An 18,105-nucleotide genomic window follows, 5' to 3' on the forward strand; every position below is an offset into this window, starting at 1 on the left:
TGTGTGTGTGTGTGTGTGTGTGTGTGTGTGTGTGTGTGTGTGTGTTTGAGACGGAGTCTCGCTCTGTCACCCAGGCTGGAGTGCAGTGGCATGATCTCAGCTCACAGAACTCCTCCACCCTAGTTCAATCTCCTGCCTCAGCCTCCTGAGTAGCTGGGATTACAGGCACCTGCCACCATGCCTGGCTAATTTTTGTATTTTTCGCAGAGACGGAGTTTCACCATATTGGCCAGGCTGGACTCAAACTCCTGAGTTCAAGTGATCCGCCCATCTCGGCCTCCTAAAGTGCTGGGATGACAGGCATGAGCCACCGTGTCGGGCTGAAATGAATATATTTTGCATGTAAGAAGGACACGAGTTTTCGGGAGCCACAAATGGAGTGCTATGGTTTGGATGTCATTTGTCCCTGACAAAGTCACATTTACATTTAATTGCCAATAAAATAGTATTGGGAGGTGGTGCCTTTAAGAGGTGATTAGGTCCTTAAGGTAGATTAATGTCTTTTTCTCAAGACTGGGTTATTTCTTGGGACTGGATTAGTTCTTGTGGGAATGGGCTAGTTCTCTAGAGAGCAGGTTGTTACAAAGTGAGGTTGTTTCTTGTGTTTTACCCTTTTGGAATGTCTGCCTTTCCTTCCCCCTCCCTGCCATCTTATGATGCAGCATGAGGCCCTCACCAGAAGCTGAGCAGAGACCAGCGTTACGCTTCTTGGACTTCCCAGCTTCCAGAATTATCAGCCAAATAAACCACTGTCTTTATAAATTACCTAGTCTCTGGAAACAAAATGGGCTAAGACAGGATAATATCCATATCTTAAGTACAGCTGTCTGGTAACCTTAATTATATATGCCAAGTCCCTTCACAGCAGTACTTAGGTTCATGTTTGATTGAGTAAGCAGGAAATGGAAATTTCTGAGGAACATGTTTAGAAGTCTGTCCGCCACACAGGGAAAAAGGTTGATTTTTCTAATTCTATCATATTCATTACCTTCATCAGACTGTATTCTTTGATAAGGAAGAACATTCCTTCCTCCCCTGCAAATAAACTACAGTTCTTCATAAAGAGGCCAACTGCTTAATTCTTTCCTCTTGGTTACCAATTTTCAGATAACTTTAATCTAAAAATGGCAAATTGGCTATATTTTTCAAGAGATTATGAAATCATGAATGTTTATTAAATGTTTTATTATCAATAAGAACTCTTATTTTATCCTCAAACTGTACCAACTTTGCCCAAAAGAAGCCCTTTCTAGTTGGTTATTCTGTCCTTTCCACATGCATCCATCAGACAGAGTGCTCGCTTTCTGACAAAGCACAATGTTGTAGGCCAGGGGTCCCAAACCCCCAGGCCACAGACCAGTACTGATTGGTGGCCTGTTAGGAACCAGGATGCACAGCAAGAGGTGAGCAGCAGGTGAGGGAGCATTACTGCCTAAGCTCCACCTCCTGTCAGATCAGTGGCGGCATTAGATTCTCATAGGAACACAAACCCTACTGTGAACTGTACACACAAGGGATCTACGTTGCACACTCCTTATGAAAATCTAATTAATGTTTGATGATCTAAGGTGAAATAGTTTCATCCCGAAACATCCCCTACCCCCGGTCCACGGAAAAACTGTCTTCCATGAAACCAGTCCCTGGTGCCAAAAAGGTTGGGAACCGCTGTCCAGGGCTCATCTTTTATTTTCTTAGTTCCAAATTTGGAATCAGCCTTTTCTCCAAGGAGTCCTGGCTCTTTTACTAAGCAATGCATTTAGAAACCAGGATCTTACACATACATATACATATACATCACTATATGTATGCATGGCTACTAGGAAGTCAGTACTTCTAAGCCCTTTTGGTGAGTAGATCTAGGAAATACATTTTTTAAACATGATGAGGTTATGGTGAAATTCCCAAAATTTCGTTATCTGCTTTGATTTTATATTCATGCCTTTCTCTAATCCTGAAATGCTTGGATCATAATTACATTTACATATTTATTTGCTTTAATATACCATATTGATAAACTTGTTTCAAAATTATTGCACCACTATCAGTGTAACAGTAAAACCAGTAAGTTAACTTTAACATTTCACTGGCCATTGTTTTTATCCTGAGGATATATCCAGCAAAGAAAGGACCTGGAACCAACCCAACTGCCCATCAATGTTAGACTGGATAAAGAAAATGTGGCACATATATGCTATGGAATACTACACAGCCATAAAAAAGAATGAGTTCATGTCCTTTGCAGGGACATGGATGAAGCTGGAAACTATCATTCTCAGCAAACTAACACAGGAACAGAAAACCAAACACCGCATGTTCTCACTCATAAGTGGGAGTTGAACAATGAGAACATAGGGGCACAGTGAGGGGAACATCACACACCAGGGCCTGTCAGGGGGAGGAGGGGACAAAGAGAGGGATAGCATTAGGAGAAATACCTAATGTAGATGATGGGTTGATGGGTGCAGAAAACCACCATGGCACATGTATACCTATGTAACAAACCTGCATGTTCTGCACAGTATCCCAGAACTTAAAGTACACATATATATATACTTTATATATATATAATATATATATATTATATTTTATATATGTGTGCATATATATATATATATATATATAAAGCAACAGTAACAAAAAAAAAAAAAAACAACAACAACAGTAAAACCACCTCGTTAATTTTAACATTTCACTGGCCATTGTTTTTATCCTGAGGATACATCCAGCAAAAGGACAATGTACTGACTGTATTCCAAATATCTGAAGTATTTTCTTTTTCTCTGCTCAGTTACATTACCAACTAGATGCATATTTAAGCTCATATGTTTCATTTTCTTTTCAATTTCACGGTATTCTTTAAGCATATCAAAATTTGTATATGGTTCAAATATCAAAGTTACACAAAAAGGTATTAGAGAATTCACAAGGCCATCCCTTCATCCCATTCCTCCACATTCCCCATAGATAAAAGACAAATGTGGTTATCAATTTTATCTTTCCAGTTTTTTCCACAATAATAAACAAACAACAAATATATGTATTTATTTCCTTTCTCATACAAACGGGAAAATACAACTGTAATTTCATAAGATATTGGCAATTTCTCCTTTCAAGGAATTTATTACTTTACACTCCCACCAGCAAGATGTGAGAAGTCCTGTTTCTGTAGAGCCTCATCTACTAAATGAGGTTAAACATCTTTTCATATGTTTACAGACTATTTGCATTTCTTTCCCTATGAACCATTGGTTCATGCATCATATCCACTGATGTATTTGCAAGGAGGGTTTGGTCAGGGTTTTTTGTTTTGTTTTGTTTGGTTTGGTTTGGTTTGGTTTCTGTTGTTGTTTTGGTCTTTCGCTTCCTGACTTTTAGAAAGGCAAGTAATCTTTGGAATCTTCCTTGCTATCCAATGAGACAAGATATTCCCGTTTCATGGCACTCATTTCTTGCCCCAGACAGGAATCAGATATTTCTCCAAATAATTCAGGTTCTTTATTAGAATCCAGGTTCTGTTATTAGGTTGGTATTTCAAGACCATAATTAGTGCCACTGGGTTGGTAGGTTTTATTTCATTTTTTGCATTTAGATCTCTGATTCATTCAGAGTTAATTCTGGTGTACACAGTGAGGAAGAGTCAACTTTTATATTCCTATGGGTGATTACCTATCAATTGCTAAAAGTCCCTTTTCTTCCACTGATTTATGACTGCACCTTAACATAAAATATATTTCCATGTGTAGTTGGGCTTTCTGTGTATTTCTGTGCTTTACATTCTGTTCAGTTGATCTGTGTCTGTTCGTTTATCAATACTATATTTTTTAAACAGGCTTATAGTTTTTCTTAACCACAAAAACATAGAAAATTATGTCAGCAACTGTTTTTTTCAATTCTAAAACATCTACTTAGTAACACTATCCTATATGTAACATTCCATTTAAAGGAATGGATATTAGAGAGAGATGGAAGTAAAAGGAGTCGGCTAACAAATTCTGAGCCAATGGTCATTTCTTCATCTCTCCTATAGAAAGATAAGCTTGATGTCAGTAATAATAAGTAGACAGAGTGAGCAGAAAGAAAATCAGCAAACTAAACCTTTATAATATCAATAAATTAGAAATCTTCTTAATAGCCTAATCAATACATTTTCTTTCAATCCTAACATTTGCATAGCGCATTAAAGAATATAAAATAATATCGTATCTACCCATCTTATTCTTCACAACAGAATAAATAATTTTATTCTCATTTTATAACAGAGGCTTGCCAATATCACTTTTCTAAAGTCACACAGATGTGACTGAGTCAGAACTAAAACCCAGATTTCCTGATGGCCAATACAAGATGTGTGAATTTCACATTACATAAAGGTATCAATTATACACAGAAAATCACATTATGTTCAAATATTTGGATGTTAAAATAATAAAGTTGTTTCTAGTTTCAAATATGTAAATACAGCCATTGAAAAACTCCTGTAAGATGGCACTGGCCTACATTGTTTAATCTCATTTTAAAAATCTAATATTTTGAAGTAATTTTCCATTATTTTAGAAAACATATTACTAATTTAGGTCCAGAGAATAAAATTGTACTCTTAGTTGTTTTTATAAGTGTGATCCTATCCATCAATAAGAAAACAAGCTTATAAGATTACCTAATCGCCCTGAATTCTTTCTTGTGCAAGATACAAGAACCCTCTCCTGGGGTCTGGGTCAGGACATCTTTCCTGTAACATCTTTCGGCAACTGTAGAAGGGACTATAGTGTGGAAACCTCCAAACCAAAAGCTAACTTTGGGTAAGTGGTGGGGTCTGGTAACATCTTTCTGGCAAACCCTGAAGAGATGATACTGAAGAACCCCCCTACCAATCCCCACCCCCGATCAAAAGGAAAAAGACTGCAGCACTGATTGGCTGACTTTGGGTAAGTGGTGGGGTACCAGGGTAAGGGACGGGATTGGGTTAGAGGCCCAACTTAGGGGAGTTAGCGTGTCTCCTAAGATAGAGAGGGTTGGAGGCACCTCTTAATAATCTCTTTTCAAAACACATTGACAATTTATTAATTCTTAAAGAGGTTTTCAAGATATTTATCAAAGAAAACACAAAGACCAAAATTAGGCAAGAAAACAGAATCTTTCATTATAGTATCTGCTGAATTATAAGTTATCCATTTAACATTCTAATAATTCAGTACTGACATGAAAGAGAAAACTGATAAAATTTCACAAGTTACATGCCATTTCTACCATCCTATTCACTACTTAATATGGTAGCCTTTCCAGTCTTTCTCTGAGTTTAACAGAAACATTATTTCTTGGCATTCAACTCCAATATATATTATATATACACTGGAGTACTAAAATAGTACTTTGAGAGTTACCATTTCACACCACTCTCCACCTCCTTAAGCTGACAGTATTTTTCTAAATTTGGAGAAATTATCCAAACTTATTAAGGGCTGTGTATTTTTTTCAAGCTCTATGTGGATAGTATAAAAATATACACATATTAGCAAAAGCATTTGTTTGACTATAAAAACATAACTGTGTGAATGTAAAGAATATTGTTTTGTGTATTATGGCACTGCATTCTAAAAAACAAACTGAAATCTCAGTTTATTTTACTTACACAATAAGTTTAATTTACATATAAATGATAGTGCATTTCAGGAGCAAGACTTAAAAACAATTCCTACTGAATGACTGCTACAATAATCTCCTTACGAAAGAAATAAATGTAAACTAAAACAACAGTTGTGAAACATATATAGTAGCGCTCAGCTGACGACAAAACTCGATATTCAGTAGGAAAATGCTTAAAGAAAAAAAAAAAAAAAAAAAACCAGAAGCAGTTTTTGTTTAGATTTCTGGTTGAAATCAAAATCTGTTTCCTTAAGTCTTCAAACTTGAGTATATCAAAAGCTATTTATTAAGGCAGGCTTTCAGGCAGTAAATTCAAATTTCCACTATCCTCTGTATAATCCCCTATGATGATCAATCAGAAGAGAAGATGGTTTTTAGTGCTTCTATGTCCAGGACTTGATGAAATCCTTTCCACAGGTTCTCGGTTAATGAAACTAACAAAGTACTACATTATTTCCAGATTTTAAATACAAAGGTTCGTCTGTTTTCTAGAAACTGTGGAAAGTTACATAAGAACTTACATTTTCTAAATTATAATGATAAACATTCGAAGTTTGAATATAAGTGTCAGAGGTGTTTGAACCAAAGCAACTTCATCTTGAATAGGAGCTGGGTAAAATGAGGCTGAGACCTACTGGGCTGCATTCCTAGACCATTAAGACATTCTAAGTCACAGGATGAGATAGGAGCTCGGCACAAGATGCAGGTCATAAAGACCTTGCAGATAAAACAGGCTGAAGTAAAGAAGCCAGCCAAAACCCACTAAAACCAAGATGCCCATGAGAGTAACCTCTGGTCCTCACTGCTACACTCCCACCAGCACCATGACAGTTTACCAAATGCCACGGTAATGTCAGGAAGTTACCCTACGTGGTCTAAAAAGGGGAAGCAGGAATGATGTACCCTTTGTTTCACATCATTAAGAAATAACCATAAAAATGGGCGACCAGCAGCCCTCAGGGCTGTTCTGTCTATGGAGTAACCATTCTTTTATTCCTCTACTTTCTTAATAAACTTATTTTCACTCTATGGACTCGTCCTGAATTCTTTCTTGTGCAAGATACAAGAACCCTCTCCTGGGGTCTGGGTCAGGACATCTTTCCTGTAACATCTTTCGGCAACTGTAGAAGGGACTATAGTGTGGAAACCCCCAAACCAAAGCTAACTTTGGGTAAGTCGTGGGGTCTGGTAACATCTTTCTGGCAAACCCTGAAGAGATGATACTGAAGAACCCCCCCCGCCGCCAACCCCCACCCCGATCAAAAGGAAAAAGACTGCAGCACTGATCGGCTGACTTTGGGTAAGTGGTGGGGTACCAGGGTAAAGGATGGGATTAGGTTAGAGGCCCAACTTAGGGGAGTTAGCATCTCTCCTAAGATAGAGTGGGTTGGAGGCAGCTCTTAATAAGAGGCAAGGACCGACCTTGGGTTAGAGGCCCAACTGAGGAGGGTTAGAGTCCCTTCTTTAGGGGCTAGAGGCCCCTCTTGGTAAAGTCCCTTTAGACTAAGAATGAGTTTGGCCCCACAGGATGTTAACTGCTTTTCTCTGAATTAATCTGCCTTGTACTCTTTGCTATTGCCTATGGGTGACAGGATTAGGCATGTACAGGATTGTGAGACATGGGGAGCTTTTTCCTCCCTAAAAGGGAAAACTTGAGAGCTAATGGGACTGCTGGAAAAGATCCCTTCTTGACTGACAAGCGGCTGCCTGAACTTTTGATTCAGTGTCGCTGCAATGGGTGGGTCTTTCTCTGGCCTCCCTGAGCTCTTCACCTTCCTCACTATGCCACAGACAATGCTTTTATCTCTCTCCATTCCCTTTCTTATCTCTTCTATTACTCAGGGCAACCATCTTGCCCAGAGATCACAAGTTGAAACTCCTGGTCAGAGGTTGGATTAATGACAGGGCCCAACAGGGGGCAAGTTTGAACCTTGCCAGTTTTGACATTGGGTGCTAAGCAGAAGGGCTAATATCTGTGTTTTGTCACATGTATTTTGCTCTGGCCAGAAAAGAAAAAGATAACTTTCCTCTGTGTTGTGACTTGGCCCCCAGGGCTGTGGTGCAGCCAGCCAGGTTACCAGGGCCGCTGAGGAAAAGGCAACCCAGAAGCCTGGCATGCCAGCAAAAGGCTAAGAATTTTTTACTAGTCAGACTTTTGGCCTCTCTGTCTCTCTCGGGCTCTCTCTCTGTGCAAACTGGTTGAATAAATGGTAAAAATCACTATTTATCTCCTGTAAAGTTTTGATTAATGGGAAAAAGGATTTGTGCAGCTAGTGTTAAGCTGCAGAGAATCTAGTGTGCTTTGTGTGTCCTTCTGTATTGTCTGTCACAATGAGGGGCACCTTAGGATAGAACATGAGCTTAGGACACCTGTAAGCCCATTTTTCAAGATGGCCCTGCAAACTGGTCAGTTATGTCCTTGGGAGCTTGACCTTGTAACCACAGGGCCGTGCTTTATCTTTTCACAATGGCGGCCCAGGTTTAGGGTCCAATTCCTGGCTTAGGGAATGGGTCCTTTATCTTCTGTCCCTCTGTGTATTTATATGTGTTGTGTGTGTGATGTTTATATATGAAGGAGCTTAAATTAATTGGTTTAATAATAATAAGAGCTTAAATCAAATATATTGTCAGAAAAGTAAAAAGTATAATGCCTTTTATTCATGTGACTTAAGCCATCTTTGGCAAACAAAGACAGTTTTAAAGATTATTGGTAAAATAAAAATGTCTTCAAAATGTAAACATTTGGTCTAAATTATATAGGTCAGATATTAAGTTTCCTAAATGCTTTGAGATCATCAACTGCTTCTTTGACTATTAAAAACTGCTCTATTTACCTACTTTGGAGCATTAGATCCTAGATAAGGCCTGGGAAATGCAGAGTTAGCCACGTCCCCTAGCTATGATAGAAAGAGTCAGCCCCTATCTGCACTCTGCCTGGTGTGTTTTAGGCTAGTCTCCACATGTAGTACATAATTAAAATCCTGAACTTACCGAGATTTTTCATGAAAAATGAAAGTTACTAAGAGTTAACAGTGTAACATGTAACTGAGACCACAGAAGAAACAGTTATACATGCAAGGTATGCAAAGAAAGTGAAATGTGTTTTTGATAAAAGATTACAAGAAGGCATGGGAATGTGAATTTCCTCCCTACATTAAAGGTTTAGAGGACTGTTTTAAGTTAGTTGGAATAAAGCTGAAGGTTTAAGCAAGTTGTGGAAGGTTTGTAAAAACTTAATCTCTTAAAAAAAAAATCTGTGGGTGAACATATTGGCTAAAGTAAAAGGGGTATTATTCAGGTTTTCTGCAAACTGAACATTGGAATAAAAGTACAACAGGTTTTTCTTAGAGCACTGATATGCTCTTTATCAAAAGATCTGCTTTTAACAAAAATTTGTAAAGGGTTATAAAAAGTTTATGAGAATCTTATCTTTTGGTCAAGCATTAAAATTGGGTAGATATGTCTATAAGGCTTTCTTAAGAATTGGGTGTAACATTAATAGTACACTAATTCAAAGGTAAAATTTGACTTATTTGTTATAAAAGTCATACAGGAAGTATAATCAAATGTGAAATGGTGTTTAACTTTCTTTGGGTTATATTTACATAAACTTGTTATTAGTATGTGTTACAAAATTGTGTATGATTCCTATAATTCTGATATGCCTCAGTATATGTCATCAGCAATAATAATAATTGTTATCTAAAATCACTGTATGCCACAGAGGTAACCAAATTTCTTTGTCAATCACGCTTTTGACTGTGGCTGCCCTAAAATATTTTGTCATCCACAGGCAATTGTTGTCTTGTTTTAATCCTCTTTAGAAGGTGGTTTATAATCAACTATAGAACTCTAACAGGTGTTCTTAAATGAAGGTTTTTGATAACTTTCGAAACTGTGACATCAGAATAAAGGAAAAAAACTTTCAGGACTCTCATGGAGACCTGAAGTTTTCCTGAATATCAAGTAGAACTAAGGAGTTAACTGAATAGACGGAACCAAAAGAAAACTAAAGTAATCTTTCTAACTGTGCTTGAAACACTGCTGATCTTTTTGTTTTACAGTCAAGAAAACTTTTCTTTTGAGCTATTTACAGCTTTTAGCAATTGAGTATACTCCTGTGAACAAAATTTGGAGGATAGTTGCTTCTCTCTACCTGATTTCTCCAAAATTTGGAAACTAGTTGTGAGTATTCTTAAGTTACAGCAATATAGTTATTTGCATAAGCGCAGTAAGAATCTGTTTTCTCTTGTAACAGGACACAACTGGAAAAACTGGTTATTTTACTAAGTCTTTGACTGGAACAGCATGCTTTCCTTTAAGGAATCAAATTTGACTTGTAGTGCCAATAAAAGCCTCTTGCAGACCTGGTCTCATACCTTGCCTACACAGTCCCTGTACAGGGTTTCTGACCTGCGGCAAATAAAAAATGTCACTTTCTAACAGGTTCAGGAGACCCAAGTTATCTTGGGACCTCAAAAGGAGAAAATTTACCCAACTCATAGGTATTTGAGGGTACAAATCCATGGCTAGGCTCGGCTTTTAAAAAGTCTTCTCTGAGATTCCCTATGGAACAGAGTTCCATCAAAGCCAATTTTTAAAGCCTAAGTGAAAAATAATTGTTCTTGCTGTACTTTATACAAATAATCAGGCCAAGTATAATAAAGCAAATTGGTCTTACCGTGATTTGTCTTTAGTAAAAATGGAAAACTGGAGAGAGAAATTATGTTTCAAGAACTATGGTATACTTGTTACTAAGTTGTAATCTCATCAGTTGTTTTTAGGTTTGTTTCTGCAATTTTGGCTAACCCTGCTTATTCCTGTGAATGAACCAGTGGTCTCTGACTGCTACTCAGAAAAAACAAGAGGGTTGGGTAATATAAAAATCTGGATCAGTAGTCTAATTCTGGGCTAGCAATCCCATATCAGCTTGATTCCAACAGTTGCCCAGTTCATGGAACACATTCTAATTTAGTTTACTTGGGATAATTTTACTTATTTTGCTTTAGTGTTGTGGAATACATTGCTGTTGTACTCTTTGTGTAGGAATGCACAATAAGCTTACCCAATATTTTTCTAAATTGAACACTTATTAATAGTCCAGATATCACCTCTTGTCAGAACACAAGAGTCATGAATGACCCATATCAACACTTTCTGACTGAGCTCCTCTCTACCACATATACAGAAAGAGATCCTCAGAGTCAGGCAGGAATATCATCACCCCTATTTAGCCTGAAGAAGTTACAGAAGATAGATCTTCATCCCTCTGCAACCCTTAGGATGAAGGGTTCTCCTATAAAAGGGAGGGTGGAAATGTCAGAGGCGTTTGAACCAGAGCAACTCCATCTTGAATAGGAGCTGGGTAAAATCAGGCTGAGACCTACTGGGCTGCATTCCTAGACAGTTAAGGCATTCTAAGTCACAGGATGAGATGGGAGATTGGCACAAGATACAGGTCATAAAGACCTTGCTGATAAAACAGGTTGCAGTAAAGAAGTCAGCCAAAACCCACCCAAATCAGATGACCATGAGAGTGACCTCTGGTTGTCTTCACAGCTACACTCTCATCAGCACCCTGACAGTTTATGAATGCCATGGCAATGTCAGAAAGTTACCCTATATGTGGGAGGCCGAGGCAGGTGGATCATCGGAGGTCACGAGTTGGAGACCAGACTGGCCAACATGGGGAAACCCCATCTCTACTAAAAAATACAAAAATAAGCCAGGCGTGGTGGTGCTTGCCTGTGATCCCAGCTACTTGGGAGACTGAGGCAAGAGAATTGCTTGAACCTGGGAGGCTGGAGTGCAGTGAGCCAAGATCATGCCACTGCACTCGAGCCTGGCCAACAGAGCAAGACTCCAACTCAAAAAAAATAATAAATAATAAATAAAATAAAATAAAACATAAAAAGGAAGTTACCCTATATGGGTTTAAAAGGGGAGGCATGAATAATCCACCCCTTGTTTGGCATATCATCAAGAAATAACCATAAAAATGGGCAACCAGCTATGTCTATGAAGTAGCCATTCTTTTCTTATTTTACTTTCTTAGTAAAATTGCTTTTACTTTACTTTATGAACTCACCCTGAATTCTTTCTTATGTGACATCCAAGAACCCTCTCTTGGGGTCTGTCTCAGGACCTCTTTCCTGTAACGTTAAGTGTTAAAATCTTCCAATAAATTATGCCATATATGTGTCTATTTTTATCAGATACTTTTAAATCACAAAAGCCTTAATAGTATGAAACTTTCAGCTCTTAAGTGGAAATTGAAATAATTAAAATTGTTTAGCTTAGAAACAGGAAAATTATCATTTTCCTTTCTTCAATAAGAAAATACACATCTTTAAGTTTAAATCAGGAACATTAAAAAATCTCTAAAATGCACAGGTCCAGAATTTATACTAAACAGTTTATCTATTTGTATCACACTATTTATTATTCAACAAATATTGTGAGGACACAGAAAGTTTCCCCCAAATGGCTTAAAAACATACATTTTTTAAAAATGCAATGCAGAGTGATAAGTAGTATAAGAGATATACAGTAAACTCATCCATTTATTAACATTGCTTCCGTTTTTAAACTCTACTTATTTGAGTCTTCCTAAATGGCATTCATCTTTAATATCACCTTAAATCATTTTTCATATAAGATAAAATAGGTAGAAAAACAAAATGGGAAGAAAAGAAATCAGGAGAGATTATAACAGAAGAGATGAGGGAAGGCTTCCTAAAGGAGGAGACATCTGAGCCAAAACAGGAAGACAGATGGAGGTGGCATACAGTGACAAGGGGAGAAGGACATTTCAAAGGGAGAAAACAGTGTAAGATAAAAGTATAAACTGTGAATGAAGAATAGAATAGTAGTTGGTTAAATTTCACTTGAAGGCATGGCTCAGAAATGGAAATTATGAAATATTGTAGCAAAGAATCACCATTTTTCTGAGAGAGTTTAATTTTTTTTTATTATTTTCTCTTATTTTCTCCTTTTCCCCTGTTCCTCAGCTTCCTATTTAGTCCTTTAGAAATGCAAATATAACCATTTACCTCCCCCTCACCAGACATTCCCTACAGGGTAAGTTCATCTAACTGTGCTCCAAGAGGAGTCTCTCCTCAAGAGTTGACAGTAGATTTGCAGACCAAAGTATGCCCCATGGAACTCTCACTCTAGGACAGGGAGGAGGGGAAAAGGGGGGTGGGGGGATAACCCTGGAACTCATACCCACCAGGAGGGCATGTGGAAAGCATGCCCACTTGGCCACTTTTACAACTTACTTCTACCCAGGAAGGCACTAACTTAACTGCCCAGTAGATAAGGAACCAGCTAGCAAGGGGATTCCCTGCCCTTGCTTGTTCCCTCCTCTATCTTATAAAAGTACCCACTTTCTGCTCCAAGAGTAAAGTAGTACATTTAAAGGTAGAATATTTGTGCCTCTTTCCTCAAGCCAGTTTCAGGATAAATTCACTTTTTTTTTGTACCAGACCTCACTCCTGCTCATCGGATTCTGCATACAGCAAGCAACTAACCTGCTTTTTGGTTACAAAATGAATGAAAAGACAGGCCACAGATGCATTAAGTCCTGCTATCATGAATTCCAAACAACTGATTAACTATAGTGAAAACTGTGTCACTATTGGTATATACCCAGAACTCATACAACTAACTCCTACGATGTAGGAAATAAAATTCAATTAATAATTAACCTTCAACAGTGAAATTATGAATCAAAACAAGTATTCCAAACATGACATGAGAAGCAAGATGGTATGGTACAAATACTGTAATAACCAGACCTTCACTCTCCAATTCCTAGGTCTTTTTGTTGTACTGAGTTTTACGTTAGGAAAGTCTGTTTACTTTTGATCAATATATTCAGAAGAAAAAAGGTTGGTACTTAAAGCTGAGGAGTCCACTGATCTAAACAGAAACACTGCATTAAAAGTTAAATGCTATGGCCAGGCACAGTGGCTCATGCCTGTAATCCCAGCTCTTTGGGAGGCCAGGGTGGGCAGATTACCTGAGGTCAGGAGTTTGAGACCAGTCTGGCTAACATGGTGAAACCCCGTCTCTATTAAAAATACAGAAATTAGCCAGGCGTGGTGGTGCACACCTGTAATCCCAGCTACTCAGAAGGCTGAGGCAGGAGAATCACTTGAATCCGGGAAGTGGAGGTTGTGGTGAGCCGAGAGTAAGCTCAGGCACCTGGCGCCTGGGTGACAGAGTGAGACTCCATCTCAAAAAAAAAAAAGTTAAATGTTATAATTTTGGGTAATCACTTGGGTCCAAATTGATTGTGAACACAAATGTGATAGCAGGCACAGGAGGCAGTAATGTAGATAATACAGAATATGCTCTCTCTCTATAAATAACCATCAAAGTAAAAACTCAAGTATTTTGATTTCTTCTCAACTAAAGTTCACCAAAACTAAATCTGTGACCCTCCATATAGCCAAAGAATTAGGTATAAGATCCTAGGAAAAAGGAATCATTTACACATGGAATGACCTAATAAGACACATAGCTGGAGTTTGATATAGATGATGTTGGAGGATACAAGTTGATGGCATAAATGATGCAGATGCCAAAAAGGACAAGGTATATTTGGAGACTAGCCACCTGTCCAAGTGAGCTGGTGGTGTACACGGCTTATGGAAAATAGTAAATAAACAGTCCCATTTAAAAACAAACACAAAAATCACGAGCTCTTTTCTAAGGCCATTATAGTAGGGTTATTCTATAATCAAAATACAACCAGTTTGCAACATATAATTCAAGTGGAAATCAGTAAGCTTTTTTTTTTTTTTTGAGACAGAGTCTCACTCTGTCACCCAGGTTGGAGTGCAGTGGCGTGATCTCGGCTCACTGCAACCTCTGCCTCCCGTGTTCAAGTGATTCTCATGCCTCAGCCTCCTGAGGAGCTGGAATTACAGGGGCACACCACCATGTCCGGCTAATTTTTGTAATTTTAGAAGAGATGGGGCTTCACCATGTTGGTCAGGCTGGTCTTGAACTCCTGACCTCGTGATCCGCCCTCCTCGGCTTCCCGAAGTGCTGGGATTACAGGTGTGAGCCACCATCCCTGGCTGGGTAAGCTTTTTTAAAAGTACAGCAGAAATTACTCAGGGCACTGAATATATTTAGATTATAAATGCCGTAGAACACTAACAAGAACTGTGAAGATTCTTTAACTGTCAGATTTTACACTCCATAAAAGCTAGCAAGTTAGCCTGCACAGTCATGGATGCTGTCAAATGACATCAGTCTTTTGGATCAGAAACAAAAATTAATTGGGGTACAGCAGGCAGCATGAGCTTCATGTTCTCATGAAGTCCAATCTCTTGCTCCTCAAATCCCAAAGAGACAGTGTCAACAGGTCCAGGTGGATGCTGAGCATGCAATAGGATTGTACCACAGCTGAGGAACCTCAAACTTAGGAAACCCAATCTTCTAAAGGGGCTCCTAGCAATCCTTTGCCATCAGTGAGGGAGGGAGGAGCATTACCTTTTGATCCTGGACGGCAAACTAATCTGCCTGCTGCCTTGGAGGGAGACACCACCTCTGTCTTTGAAGCCTGTTTCCTATACAGTTGTCCTTGAAAAGATGATCCAGAGCAAAAGCTGTCAAAGCCTTTGCTCAGAGACATACAGAAATGTAGGAGATCAAAGAATTGTCTCCCAGTAAATGATACATTCTTCATGCTATTATACTTATGTTACCAAATATTCTTTATGTCATAATTTAACCAAGTAGTTCATTTTTACTACTCTATTTAAAAACAAAAAAAGGAATATAGAAATATCAGCTTTTCCTTAGAAAAGTAAGGTAGCTATCTAGTTATCACACTAAACGTATGTGTCCATATGAATTTTTACTAAAAATAAAGACTTAATATGACACAGAATGAGTAAAGCTTTTCACTTTACCAAGCTATTCACCTAAATGGCAAATGACATTTTCAAAGGTTCCTATAAGCAGTACCATGTGAAATATCTAATGTTCACAAGGCCTACTCCTTTATCCAGTCAAAGTAGGTTAAATTCAACTTATTAGTCAAATACCAATATTCTTCACACAAATAAACACCTGAAAGAAAACTTATTCACTCTGGCATAGTAGCGGATTCAACCTCTTAAAAACATTTTTAGGCTCGGCGCAGTGGCTCACGCCTGTAATCCCAGCACTTTGGGAGGCCAAGGCAGGCGGATGACTTGAGGTCAGGAGTTCAAGACCAGCCTGGCCAACATGGTGAAACTCCATCTCTACTAAGAATACAAAAAAAAAAAAAAATTAGGTGGGCACAGTGGTGCATGCCTGTAGTCCCAGCTACTCAGAGACTGAGGCACAAGAATCGCTTGAACCTGGGAGGCAGAAGTTGCAGTGAGCCAAGATCGTGCTACTGCACTCCAGCCTGTGTGACAGAGTAAGACCATGTCTCAAAAACAAAACTTAAAAAAGCAAATTAGAATTTCACATAAATTTGTTTTCTTATGTAATGACTCACTACGAAATACTATAGTCACAGGAAGAATAAGTTTGTGTAAAAACAGAAGCTTTTTCTTTTTTTTGAGATAGGGCCTAACTCTGTCAGCAAGGCTGGAGTGCAGTGATGTAATCACAGCTCCTTGAAGCCTTGACTTCCTGGGCTCAAGTGATCCTCCCACCTCAGGCTCCCAAGTAACTAGGACTATAGGCACATACCACTAATTCTGGCTAATTTTTTTATTTTTTGTAGAGACATGGTCTCACTATATTGTCCAGGCTAGTCTCAAACTCCTGGCTTCAAGTGCTTCTCCCACCTTGACATCCCAAAGCATTGGGATTATAGGTATGAGCCACCACAGCTCACCTAAAAACAGAAACTTTTTTTTGAGACAGAGTCTTGCTCTGTCACCCAGGCTGGAGTGCAATGGCACCATCTCAGCTCACTGCAACCTCCACTCCCGAGTTCAAGCAATTCTCCTGCCTCAGCCTCCCGAGTAACTAGGACTACAGGCACGCACAACCATGCCCAGCTAATTTTTGTATTTTTAGTGGAGATGGGGTTTCACCATGTTGGCCAGGCTGGTCTCGATCTCTTGACCTCGTGATCCACCCGCCTCAGCCTCCCAAAGTGCTGTCATTACAGGCATGAGCCACCGAACAGAAACTTTTAAACTGAGAATATGCTTCTAACATAACCACTAAAAATAAACAAAAAAAAAACAAAAATCTTTTTTGAATCACATTTTGTAAAAAGAGCACATAAACTGCTGCATCTTTAAAACTTTTATTCTGAATATTTGAAATTGGGAAAAACAAAGTTAAAGTAGTATATGTGACATACCTCTCCTAGAGCCTCGTATCTTTTCTGGTTCCATCTGTGCAAATCTTCCCGGTAGTTAAAAACAAATGGTTCCCCAGTTTTTATGTGTCTTAACTGTCCCTCTAAGAAGATAAACAAACAATATCGCTATACTTCAAAGTATATTTACAATAATACAAGCAGTACAACAAAGAATGTTTGATAAAAATTTAAAATAACTTTCTCAGAACAGTTTATCTTTTTCATTAGATTTTTTTCTTCAGATGTCAATATGACACAAACATACAGATTATATAACTAAGAATGGTCCCCAAGTACTCAACAGTTATTCTTCTTGACCTTCCTCTCTCTAATCTAAAGCAAACTAACAATATTTTAAAGCCTAATATGTATAAAGACCTCTCTAGCTATTGCCATGAACATACGCCCAGTCCTCAAGAAGCTTAGAGGTTACCTGAGAAGTAAAATCACAAATACTAAGAAGTTAAGCAACTTTTCAGGAAGCTAAACAAACTAGATTGGAATACGTCAACAGTCTAAAAATCTGCCACTGGGGATTCATGTAGACAATAAAGTCTAGAATGATTTTGGAAAAATGAAAACTATCTGTGGGCTAGAAGAGATTCAGGTTTCAGTGAGATTTCTCAACTAGGCCTTCAAATATGGGTAGGATGTCAAATGAAAACCGGAGAGAAGCAGTGAGCTAACACAGCCTCAGGCTATCAAATCACACTCCACAAAGCAAAGATCTTTACCGATAATGACGAAGCTTTACTAATAATTTCAAGGGTACAAGGAATCAAGAAGCACAGGCAAAGCAGGGAGAGGTCTGCAGCATCTGCTCATTTACCCCAGGTCCTTTCCTCTCATTGGATAGCACTCTCTGGCCCAAAGTAGATGAGGACTCTACGTGTGCATACAGGTAATCTCACCCGCTGGTGAGCATTTGGGTTATAAAATATTTCCATTTTATGTGCCAAAGAGTTGTCCTGCTTAAGTGATATTCTTCAGAGAAACATTCCTCATATCTAAACCAGTCATCCTGCTCAAAGTATTCTATAGAAAAGGACTCTCCTCAGAGCAAATATTAGTCTACGCTTATTTTTATTTATTTATTTATTTATTTATTTATTTATTTATTTATTTATTTATTT

General features: G+C 38.3%; 1 protein-coding gene across 18 annotated transcripts in view; it reads right to left on the minus strand.

Moving 5' to 3' along the window:
* Nucleotides 1–18,105, minus strand: part of FAM172A (family with sequence similarity 172 member A) — a 511,553-nt gene that overhangs the window by 429,454 nt on the left and 63,994 nt on the right. For 14 of the 18 annotated variants that reach the window (XM_026454281.1, XM_026454275.1, XM_026454273.1 and 11 more), the window contains one exon: nt 16,973–17,073. The exons of the other annotated variants lie outside the window; for them this stretch is intronic. In XM_026454281.1, coding sequence (XP_026310066.1) covers nt 16,973–17,073 — 101 coding nt within the window. The remainder of the gene's footprint in view (nt 1–16,972; nt 17,074–18,105) is intronic. 18 annotated transcript variants of the gene reach the window in all.

The sequence above is a fragment of the Piliocolobus tephrosceles genome, chromosome 4 (assembly GCF_002776525.5).
Source record: "Piliocolobus tephrosceles isolate RC106 chromosome 4, ASM277652v3, whole genome shotgun sequence".
NCBI lineage: Eukaryota > Metazoa > Chordata > Mammalia > Primates > Cercopithecidae > Piliocolobus > Piliocolobus tephrosceles.